The sequence below is a fragment of the Centruroides vittatus genome, unplaced genomic scaffold (assembly GCF_030686945.1).
Source record: "Centruroides vittatus isolate TY-2023 unplaced genomic scaffold, ASM3068694v2 contig_747, whole genome shotgun sequence".
In the NCBI taxonomy this organism is placed as follows: domain Eukaryota; kingdom Metazoa; phylum Arthropoda; class Arachnida; order Scorpiones; family Buthidae; genus Centruroides; species Centruroides vittatus.
In genome coordinates, this window is record NW_027122483.1 from 1,320,114 (window position 1) to 1,332,855 (window position 12,742).

General features: G+C 29.6%; 1 protein-coding gene across 1 annotated transcript in view; it reads left to right on the forward strand.

Moving 5' to 3' along the window:
• Nucleotides 1-12,742, forward strand: part of LOC136981168 (uncharacterized) — a 46,505-nt gene that overhangs the window by 16,537 nt on the left and 17,226 nt on the right. Inside the window, exon 5 of the mRNA XM_067277445.1 lies at nt 9,856-9,941. Within this exon, the coding sequence (XP_067133546.1) occupies nt 9,856-9,941 (86 nt within the window). The remainder of the gene's footprint in view (nt 1-9,855; nt 9,942-12,742) is intronic.

Genomic DNA, 12,742 nt, shown 5'->3' on the forward strand with positions numbered 1-12,742 from the left:
ACGTTCTTTTTTAATGGCTTGTTTAATGTTTTATAGTAAATTTAACGTAAGATTTTTAACGATAATTTAATTATAGTAATATATAAAAAATATTTTTAAAATTATAACCTGGAATTTATAATTATACAGTAAACATTCTCCTGTATCGATCGTGATATAGTTTTAAAATTAGCCTTTCAAATCTTACATTCTTTCACAAATTGAGATCTTATAATGGAATATTTATGAAAATTTAAGCTATTTTATGCAAAATAATATTATTTTTAATCATAATTAATCAATTTTCTTTAAATAAAATTGATTTTTAAAGTATTTTAACATTTAAAATAGTCAATTTTTTTTAATTTATAAGCTTGAAGATTATTAACAATTAAAGTAGATTTTTAGCGAATTAATTAAGTTTAATTAGCTTAAAATTAAACTCAGTTAATTTCTGCATAATGGAAGAGAATTATAGTGAATTATTGAGAAAATATCTTTTCAGAAAAAAGGAAATATCATTAAAAGGAGTGTAGGAAACTGATGAAAGTATAAAGGGAACTTTGCGAATTATGATGATAAATCTCTAATTAAATAAATAAATCTCGAGAAAATAAACATTAGAAATCATTTTTTAAAGTATAAAACAAATTAATAAATCATTTAACACTATAAAAACTTACGATTTTAAATTATAACACTTAAAAAAACACTCGTTTATCCTCAAAAGAAGCGTTGAAAGTATCAACTCCCACCCACATTAAATCTCCCCTTTTTTTTTTAAATTTAATTGAATTTTTAAACTTAATTTTACGTTTTAAATAATATTTAACGGTGTAAAATTGAGGATATTTTTTGTAAAAATTCGTTACAATTAATAATAATCACGATTCGATGTTAGTAACTTCAATAACGTGAGGTCATTACCAATAATACTAGGAGAGCCATTTGTATTATCATTTTTAATATAATATGAAGGAAAGATAGGAAAGATAATCTCCGTTTTGTGAAGAACTAATGGGCTTAATAGCCTCCATGTCTATTAATAGCAACGACTCAGTTTATGATCGTGTTAAACAGCCAACACCTGGCTGCTGACATTTCAATAATTACATGATTCATCCCCATTCTGAGATGATATCTTCTATTAAAAACATCCTGCTGATGATTCTATATTTATATATTTCTAAAATATAATTTATTTTTAACACAAAATAATTTTATTTATAATTAATAAATAGTACTAAAATATATTTAAATAATTTATTATTATTTTTTTTATTAGCAATAATTTTATTTTATTTTACGTACTAATGAGTCATTTTTTAAAATATTTTTAATTAATAAACGACGGTTAACAAATAACATTGAAACTAATATTAAGCAGTAATCTAAGGATTAATTTAGATAATATAAATTATAATATTGAGAAAAATTTTGCATAGTTAAAAGAGAAAATTATATATATTTAATAAAAAATCTATCTACTTAGGATCATCGTTATCCCCTTTGTTATTCTGTCAATCGCTTCCTTTCTGCAACCCTCCAGCGAGCTCTCAGTAATAATAATAATAATAATAATAAATAATTAAAGAATATAACTTATATTAATATACTCTTCTTTCCTTCTTCCTCCTCTTTTCTCCTTCCTCCTTCCTCTTTTCTCCTCCCTTTTCTCGCCCCTTTTCTTCTTCTCCCTTCTCTTTTCCTCTCCCTTTTTTTCTCCCCTTTTCTCTTTTCCTTTCCGTTTTCTTCTTCTCCTTTCTCTTTCCTTTCCCTTTTCTTCTTCCCCCTTCTCTTTCCTCTCCCTTTTCTCGCCCCTTTCCTTCTTCCCCCTTCTCTTTTCCTCTCCCCTTTTTTTCTCCCCTCTTCTCTTTTCCTTTCCGTTTTCTTCTTCCCCCTTCTCTTTCTTTTCTCTTTTCTTCTTCCCCTTCTTTTTCCTCTCCCTTTTCTCGCCCCTTTCCTTCTTCCCCCTTCTCTTTTCCTCTCCCCTTTTTTCTCCCCTCTTCTCTTTTCCTTTCCGTTTTCTTCTTCCCCCTTCTCTTTCTTTTCTCTTTTCTTCTTCCCCTTCTTTTTCCTCTCCCTTTTCTCGCCCCTTTCCTTCTTCCCCCTTCTCTTTTCCTCTCCCTTTTTTTCTCCCCTCTTCTATTTTCCCCTTTCCGTTTTCTTTTTCCCCCTTCTCTTTTCCTCTCTCTTTTTTTCTCTCCCATTTCTCTTTTTCTTTCCGTTTTCTTCTTCTCCTTTCTCTTTCCTTTCCCTTTTCTTCTTCCCCCTTCTCTTTCCTCTCCCTTTTCTCGCCCCTTTCTTTCTTACCCCTTCTCTTTTACTCTCCCTTTTCTTCCCCATTCTCTTTTCCTACCCGTTTTCTTTTTCCCCATTCTCTTTTCTTCTTTCTTTTCTTCTTTCCCTTCTCTTTCCTCTCCCTTTTCTTCATCTTTTCTACTTTCCTCTTCCCTTCCTCCCCTTTGCTCTTCCTTTCCTCATCCTCCTTACTCCTCATCGTAATCCAAATTTCCTCTTTTTTACTTCAAACTTCATTTAAATTTCATTATTTATCTTCTCACTTCATTCTTACTGTGAAAGAACAAGTTACTGGCGTAATGTATTATAAATATCAGTTTACGTGTACAAACCAAGTACTTAAATGATTACTTTTACACGTGATACAATGTACTGTACTTAAGTTTCAGAGCTTTTTCAGGACTAAATTATTAAATTTGATTAGGTGAAAGAAGGGAAGAGAGGAATGGTACATCATTATTCAATTATAGGAAAACATAAAAGAAATTACATTTTAATGTGTCATTTATTATTAGATGTTATTAGATAAATACTAGCCGCGAAAAAGTTGTATTCATTGTTTCTCTCGGTAATAAATCACGTAATTAAATGGATCTACGTGGTATGTATACTAGGTCCTACGAGAGCTGACACAAATATAGGGCCTCAACTTTCTCCGTAATGCCATAGGAACAGAAGAAAACGATTAATTTATCTCAAATGTTTACGTAGAATATTTAATTTTGGTGACTTCTCTGCATAATTTGGTACCTAATTACTAATCAAGCACGCGAGGCATACGCACAGGAAATTCGCTTCTCGAAAGGCCCTGAATTTGAGAAAAAATAAAGCAATTTTACCGCTGTTGCAATTTAAATAATTCTATAACTACTATGAAACTTTATTAGATTATGATGTCAAATTATATAGGAGGGCCGTAACTTCTGTCCGAAAGGTCTTAATCCTACGGGGTCTGTTGGCTCTTTCTCTACTAGGCCTACAATGGCGCGTTATAGCTTCATGGGGCCCAGGCAAATTTGAATTAGGGGCCCCACGCACAGTGTTAATTTCAGACATTTTTCTTCGAGAAATGTTTTGAGGAAATATATATATATATATTTTTTTAAACAAAAGATTGTATTGGAGCCCCTATTGTGAGGGTCCAGACAATTGCCCAATTACTCAAAGTATATATAGCTATAAGTATACTAGAACTAATACAATGTAGGAGAGACAGAGGAAAGATAACTAAGAACAGAGCCAATTTACAGCTCTGTTCTTTGTCACTCTGCATAAAGTTAGGACCTGAAGTTAAGAAAGGCCTCAGCTTATACAATTACTCATTATTTTTTAATGAAGGAGGAAGGGCCTCTCGCATTTGCTAAAGGCTACAATAAGTCTACACCTGGCAATGCCCGAGGAATAGGATAAATTGCCAGGAAAACTGTCATAGAAGGACATAATCATAGTATTTGAATATACAAAAGCGGTGTCCATACTCAACAACTCGTGCCACCATAGACTTTCCATAGTTTTCCATAGGGATGTGGGCCTTATAAATTGCTATTTTTATAAGATTAAAAGTATAATTATTTATATGAATTTTATAAAATAACAAATTAATAAAATAATATTCATATAATATAAATAAACCTGTTAATTTTAAGCTTAATAATAATAAAAGTAAATAAATTATTTAAATTTTTAATTAAATTTATAAGAATTTATATATATATATATTTTTTTAATTAAAATTTCTAATGGAAAAGGATCATATTACTGATATAAATGAATTAAAAAATAAATAATTTAAAAAATATTTTATATTAAATTTCCATTAATATTTATAAACTAATGAAATAATAATTTAATTTTAAAAAATGCTATTAATTATTATTATTATTATTTTATCATTTTTATGAGCTAAATCGAGAAAATATGTAAAATAATTCAAGAAAATGAAGGAAAAAAAATATATATTAAATCAGTATCAATTTACTGGATTAAATTATTTTATTTATAGATAATTGAGTTAACAATGTAAACAATTGTTAATTAAATACGTTAATTAACATATTTGTGTATAAAACGATGCAGCTTTATTTCTGTAATTTGCGAAGAAAGTATTAAAAAAAAAAAAAAAAATGACTTTGAACATAGAAAAATCAGTAACACGAAATTCCTTTTACCAAAAGATTACCAAGGATCAATTCAAGAATGTGACCTAAAAAAACTAAAAGGTTACACTTTTTTTTTCGGAATTTGTGGTACGTCAGTCTGTCGCCCACATTTATGTAACTAAATCTGATATTTTGGAGCGTAAATTATTTATAATTTTAGTTTAAATGAAGTTGTAGATGCGTTAAATCTGCGGCTGCGAATTATTTTTTATTCATAAATTAATTTAATGCGTAAGTTTTAAGAGCTTTTTTTTTAAAAAATGTTTTTATGGAAGGAGATTTACGAGCCTACACTAAACACTGGCGTTCTTTATAAATTATTTTTTATAAACCATTATTTGGTAAGCGTTATTTGTATTCTGATAAATCAATAACTTATGAGAAAAATAAAATAAACACTAAAGAATCAATATATTCTTCGTTTATTGAGTATAAAAGTGCTCTGAAATCAATTATTAAGATGTTTTTAATTATTAAAAATGGTCACTAATTAAAATTTCTGTTTAAAAATTAATAAATTGCAATAATTGAATCGTCAATATAGAATTTATTGGCCTGTAGGCCTGTTTGATTGGAAGGTTTGCGGGCTTTCATGTGGGCATTTATTGGCCTGTAGGCCTGTTTGATTGGTTGGGATAGTGTCAAATTTACAATGAAAATTCGAAAAAAAATGACGTAAAATGTGTTCTATCTCACCCAATCAAATAAGATCTTATAAATCGAGTTCGTGAAGCATCCTCTTCCAATAAATTCAATTTTGTTATTCAGTAGCAGAGACACTGCTTTAGATAAGAGGATGAGGAGCCACAGCAAGTGGAGTTAAGGACAGCTCCTTAGCTCCTCTTTTCTATATTAGAACAAGCAATTATTTATTGTGACAATGCCAGGCTTCAATTTTTCGTCACAATGCTCTCAATATTAGTAGTGTCTTGCTCCTGTTCGTCATACTTTTCCTGTTAACAATTGAGTCATGCCGGTCATCTATCTAACTCTGTTATCGAGCTTAAGGAAGGACAGACAGGGAACGGACACCAATGGGAATTTATATGTCTATAGTTTTTGAAAATTGCAGCTCGATATTCTAAAATAGGATTAAAACAAATGTAAAGAGCGAGAAATTTGACAGCTGATTAAAGAATGTAAAGGTTTCAAAGAAGGGCTGATCTGTACGGGTTAATCAAACCACCGAACACTGGTAGTTGGTCGTGGGTTTGCGGGCTTCATGTGGAGTTTTCCGGGTTATATTTACGTTTGTAACACGTAAATAGGGGCCAGTTTTCCATAAAGTCCACGTAAGAAGCATTCCCTTCGGCAACGCCCATGTTTCGGGTTGATGTAACCAAACCTTAAAATGCAAGATATAATTAATTAATAATATATGGAATTTCAATCTTCGTCAATAGTAACTATCATTTTATTACAGTTTACAATTTTTATTATCATTTCTAAATTCTAACTTAGATAATGGAGAAATATAAGTATTGAAATCTTAATTTGGATAATCTCGGATCTTGAATTAAATTTTACAAAAAAATTAAAATCGGAATTTTTATCGCACATTTTTTTATTTACGCAGAAAAAATATTACATTATAATTATAGAATTTTACAACTATTAAAACTTATAAAATAATTTTTTATAATATAATATAATTAAAACTAAATTTATTAACAAATTTCGCCTCCAGGTGGCTATTGTAAACATGGCTACGTACACGTGGTTTGACGAAGTGATTGATTAAATATGTGTGATGCTATACAATTTTTGTTTTACATTAAAAATACTAATTTACTAGAACAAAATGATGGTCTCACGTTTTAATACAATGACATACGATTGTATCGTAGTTGCTTCATACAATAGGAATTTATAGGTATATGTGCACCTGATAAGTGGTCACTAAATACAGTGTTATGTATTACACAAAACAATGTAACCAACAGGATGGATTAAACTGATAATTCTGTTTTCATTTCATACTTGTCACTATCACTACTGATGTCTCAGAATACAACTTTTATCAAATTTTACATCCTGCATATTGTAGTATCTGGGTGTTACAATTTTGACAAGGGAAGCCTGTACTACTAGTGAGGGTAGTGTATTAAAACTCTGTGTAGCCAGCACATTATGGCATAAAATGAACTTTCAACCAATTACCAGTGTTTGCTGGTTTCAGCCACTAGTGGGCTACACTCTAACATTCTTGTTTTCTAAATTTTCAACTTTTTGTGAAAATTCTTGCCAAACATTTTAATATAAGAAATAGTGCGGTTGAGGCCAAAGTTTTAAATGCGAAAACTAGTATGTCGGATGTTCGGCGCCGCTTTCCTGTAAGCCTAGAAGTTTGGCAATTGTGTTTGGAAAATCAGTAGAATCGTGCTCGACATTCCAAATGCCGTCATCAAACTTCTAGGCTTATGGGAAAGCGGCACTAAATGTCCGACGTATGTGTTTTCGTGTTTAAAACTCGGCCTCAACCTCGCTAGTAAAATAATAAGTAGTAACTTCATGCAAGTGAAAACCAAAGAAAAGCTTAAATAATTATGTATCTTCTTTTGTGTATGCAATATAAAAATTTAAAACATAATTGCTCAAAAATGAGTAAAATGTAGAATCAGTTTACATAAAAATCTAGACATGTTTGCTCTGCTTAAGATAATAGATTATGTGAGGCAATGTTAACATAAATTAGACAGAAGAGTAGTTGGAGCTAAATATGTTATGTATTAGTTTAATTATTAAATTGGGACTGTAACTGTGACTAGTAGTTGACTATTTTCCATCTGTAGCAGTTAACAATAAACATTGTACGACAATAATCAAGTGGAAAACAATTTATCACATTATTACATGGATTACTTAACATAGAATGATTAAAGACAGTGTTAAATTTGTAAGAAAATTATAACTGGAAATACATGAATGTTGTTTGGATAGAAATTATTTTTAGATCATTTGCTTATGTAATACTGTATATAAACAAAGTATAAAAGTAACTTCTATCCCAGATCTATTTATTTTCTAAGGTCACTTATCTTTATCCTTTTCAAGAATTTTGCTATTATTTGAAATACTTTGTTGCCTTTATACGTTAACCTTTTTAGTATCACTATTGCCGTCTTCTTGAACAGAAATTTATTATTAATTAATGTTGAAAATGTTGGTAGTAGGAAACTTATATATGAATCAATTCAAATTTTGATAGGATTTTTCTAATTTGTAATAATTGAGCTAAACTAAAAATATTTTTGTGTAATTGAGCTAAACTAAAAATATTTTTGTGTAATTGAGCTAATGATTTAGTCTAGACTGTAATGGAGACTTGACACTAGTCATAATGCATATTGTTACAGTGCATTTTTCTAAATTTATGAATGACAATTCATAAATTTAGAAAAATGCAGTATAAATAGTATAAATTTCCAAAGGTGTTGATATAAGTAATGATTGATTGATTTATTAATGTAATGTTCTATATCAAGTGAGCTATTTGTCCAACCATAGTTAGCATATTATATAGTTTGTGATTTTTAATGAAAATTGTCAACATAGATGGAAATTAAGCAATATTATAATCAGTATTTTCCATATAAGTATACGAATCCAGACCAGATTTGAATCCATTTCAAAGAAAATAGCAAATTTTATTACCTTTTTGTTTTAAATATTTAAAATTGGCTTGAAAATAAATTGTCTTTAAAAGAACCAATAATTATTATATATCATATATATGAATTAATTTGAACATTGTGAAATGTTAAAAACATTTTTTCAGATCAATAATATACAGTAAAATAACATTTTAAAAGTATGGATTTTGTACTGGTGTCAAATATTTAAATTTAAGAAATGAACTCTTGAACTACTTTTGTAATAAAAAATTACTTTAAGCAAACAGTTTATTTTCAGATGCTTGTTACTGAAATTAAATGAAAGGATAAAAGATTATTGCAAAATAATAAGCTAAATGGCTGTGTAGTATTAACCTACTGCCTAGAGATTGGGTTTGAATTCAATCCAGATCTTTATACAGTAATTTGCTATAAATAGTAAGGAGTTTTTTTTAATTCTACCCTGTGAGCATTAAGATCACTTTTATTTATAGCAAGCTTATTGTGGGTTTGGCCAGGCATACAATGGAACAGTCAGGTAGTGAGAAATGGCTGTAACGTATCTGGATAGACCTCCCGAAAAATTCCTGGAGTTTTTTCCTGTTCATATTCAATTCCAGGTCCCCAGAGTGGTAGGCTGCTACCCTAACCACTCGTCTATCCAGCTAAATGGTAAGGATTAAGGCATTGTTCTTTGTTTCTCATTGATATTGGCCAGTTCCATTGCTGATCGAGTCTACAATGCAATGCTGTGTAAGAATCAAAAAACTACTTGGCTACATAGCCTTAATGGTGTTGTACCTTGTGTTGCTAAATCAGTCAAATCAATAATTATTATGGCATTAAAATTAAAGGAATATAAGTAATAAATATTTTAATTTTTATCAGTTTTAAGATAGAACTAAATTTGCTTAAGTAGTATTTTAATTAAGACACATATTCGGATGAAGGGTGGGTAGCCGAGTGGTTAAGAATAATTTGTTATTCTTCAATAGAAAAAATTTAAACAGAGTTTCTGAATCTTTTGTAGTATATATAAATAATTAAATATCTGTTTAAATAATTTAAACAGATAGATATTTAATTATTTAAAATATTACTCTGCAACAAAGAACTGCTGTATTGTTAACATTTTAATAATTGTTAATTGTCTCATATAATGATTATTTGCAAAATTTCTGAAGTCTGGAAATATAAATAATGGATTCGAAAAGTATTGTGTGCGCTCAAGCAATTGCTACTGTAGCATTAGTTGGAATTACTGGATATTACAGTTTCAGAAGTTTGCTTGGTAAAGAATTTCATCTTGTTGATTTAATTTTTGATGTAAAAAATTAACTGTATACTTCGAAATTTAAAACTCTTAAGATTAAATTTTTGTTCTTGCACATTCTTCTTCATGGATTCTACAATAAAAATCCATGCAGGCTAAAATCTTATTTCTATGATAGAGAAAGAGAGAGAGAGAGAGAGAGACTTCCTTTATGTTAATACAGGAACAGAACATAGAAAGAAGTTTTCTCTCTACATTAAATATCCTGTATTAATGTTATGTAATTTTATTGAATTTAATCAACAAAACCTTGAATTAATTACTAAAAAAAGTAGGAACTGGTACCAGATTTTTCACCATTGCCATTTATGTATCACTTAATTATTAAATTATAATTGCTAAAACACATAATGGACACTTGTGTAAAAATATAAAATATATTTATTAAATTTCTAAAGAAATATTAAAAATAAATGGTAATTATATTTATATTAAATTTCATAATTATTTTAATTTTTCAATAAACTAGTCAGGAAAGGAAAACATTACAATGCCGCAAAATCGATTCAGAAATGGGTACGAGGTCTGAAAATTTTGACGCGCTTACACGTAAAGGTAATTTTTGTATTAATTATTATTATTATCTAGATGTAAATTATACTTTAATTAAAGAACATTTATTAAAATTGTATGAACACACTGAGGGCTACATTCATGTTCTGAATGTTATCAAGTTACCAGTGGACATTTCGCCTTAACCAAATTTACTGAGATTGTAGCCACAAATAAAAGGTTGATCTTCAGTGTAATTAGTTTCTTGTGTGAAAAAGGACAAGTGAAGATGCTATTTTGGATAGTTAGTTTTTATTAATAAAGGTTTTTTTAAATATCAACAATGAGCAACACTGATGAGTGTTATTGCTTACGAGGAATTTCTGAAAATATCAATTATCTATTAATTTTTGTATTTTATGTCTTATTCTGGAGTATCTTAAAAAATTCTTTTTAAATTTTCTTGGTATTGTTTGTTATGATTGCCTCTTTCACACTTCTGAGGTTTTCTCCTGGATACTCCTTTTGTTATAATGGAGATTGTCACTATAATACAAAACAGATTAATTCTAAATTGAAGTAAATATTTACAGTATTTAGACTGTAATTTAGAGATATTAGACTGTATTTTTTTCAGTTTTACTTTCTTCTTCCTCTCCTTTCTCCTTTTCTTGTTTATATAAATTGTTAATGAGACAATACAGCTTGAATCTCCCACCAAATATCACATAAAAGGAAGTAAAAACACACTGAGTGCAGCATTAGCAGATTTTTATTTTTGCTAGTGCTGTTAACAAACTTATGTTCATTATCTACAGATGAATGAAAATATAAAAATAGAATACAATATTTTAATGTATATGGAACAAATATTTAAATTAAAATTAAAAACTGTTATGAGCATGCAACAATTTGATTATGCTAGATGTTGTAACATCATGCAGTACATGCATGGATATAAATCCATGTTAAAGCTGTGATAGCAGATATATATCACTATTTAATTGTTTATATAGGGCAGTGATTCTCAAACTTTTTCGATTCACCGCCCCCTTTGTCTATAAAGTTATACCCAACGCCCCCTAACCCATTTTCTCTTGTGTGAGAAAGGATTAGAAACATTCTTAGGAAAACTTTTCTATGAATCTCACACTTTGTGCCCTTACTGTACATTGTTCTCAACATCTGGAAACCATTAAATGCAATGTTTAATGGTTTCCAGATGTTGAGAACAATGGTTCCTCTTATCCATTTAACAGAGAAAAGGGAATGGCTGTCAGTGACCCCAACTTTTGTCTTTGGTCACTGTTCAGAACCCTGTCTCCAGCGCCCCTCTAGATTTACTCACCACCCACAAGGGGGCATTATCACCCACTTTGAGAAACGCTGATATAGGGCAACCCACACATTGACAGGTCAAGCGTGGCTAAAGTTGTTGTAAGGAGAGATTCCCATATAGGCCTAAACATGAGTTTCTGGTCATTGTAGCATTTGAGTAACATTGTTTGAGTCCATAATGGTTTTAGTTCTGTTCAAGCATTTTTTTTAGAAGCTCAGTGGTATGCTTTCCTTTTACCGTGTCATCCTGGTGTTCAGCTAGGCAGCTAGCAAGTATTTGTGTTGTGGCTCCAATGTACCTCGTGTTCATTTCCATAATGGGATTCTCCAACAGTACAGCATAGATTCCCAATTTTCCAAAGATGGAGAATTTATCCTGATCGTTGCAAATGAGCCTTTGCTACCAAATTTGGTATGTGGGTTGCCCTATCCACACATGCACTGCATGACATTATAACATCTAGCATAATTGAATTTTGTAGCATGCTCATAATGGTTTTTAATTTTAATTTAATGTGTTCTATTTACATTACAACATTGTATTCTATTTTTAAATTTTCATTCACCTGAAGATGATGAACATAAGTTCATTGAAAGTGCTAGCGAAAATAAAAAGCTGTTAATGCCACACCCGCTATGTTTTTACTTCCTTTTATTGCTAATGAGAAACTTTATAAGAAATAATCTGCATTTTTTTTGCTCTTGAAAGTATTAGAGCCTTAGTAACATCTAAATCAAAATTTTGATTTTGATGTATTGTATGAGTCTACCTCTCAAACATGCAGTAAGTTATAACTGAAATATGGATATAGTTTATAATAGCTTATGGCAAAAATATATAATTAAGTCATGTTACTTTTATTGTTATATTTATCATAGTGCTTTTTAAACAATTTATACAGTATGTCAATGATACATACTGTACATTGAACATTAAATCAATAAAAATTAGAATCAATAAAAATTTCAGTTGGTTAACTTGGTAAGTACATTATTGTACATAAGATCTACTGATAAATTCTAACTAAAAATCATTACAAGTAAAATATTAATAATTTATACAAAACAATATACAACAGTATTACTACAGTATACAGTATATGACAGTATAACACTGTAGTACACTTCTGATTACATTTAGCTGTTAGAAGCAGCATATGTTCATTTATACTAAATTTTTATTATTACATACATTTCTACATTAAATAATCTAAATAAGTTCATCAATTACAAGTAACAATTGTGTACCAGTAAATGGTGCATAATGATTATTAATTCTATTGAGTTTGTTCATCACTCTACAATGCTATGTAAGTCACCTCCTAGTTTGGAGAAAAGCTCAAAAAGTTGATTTATACATTGGCATATATCTCTCTGCATGCCATATCAGAACATCCTCACGTCAGTGAGCACCTGGCACAGGTTAATAATACGGCCATGGTGTATCCTGTGTGAAGTTACACCCAGAGTGGTTTCCCATTGCCTTCTCTGGAGTGTGGTGTTATGCAAGGGGAAAGAATGCCTTC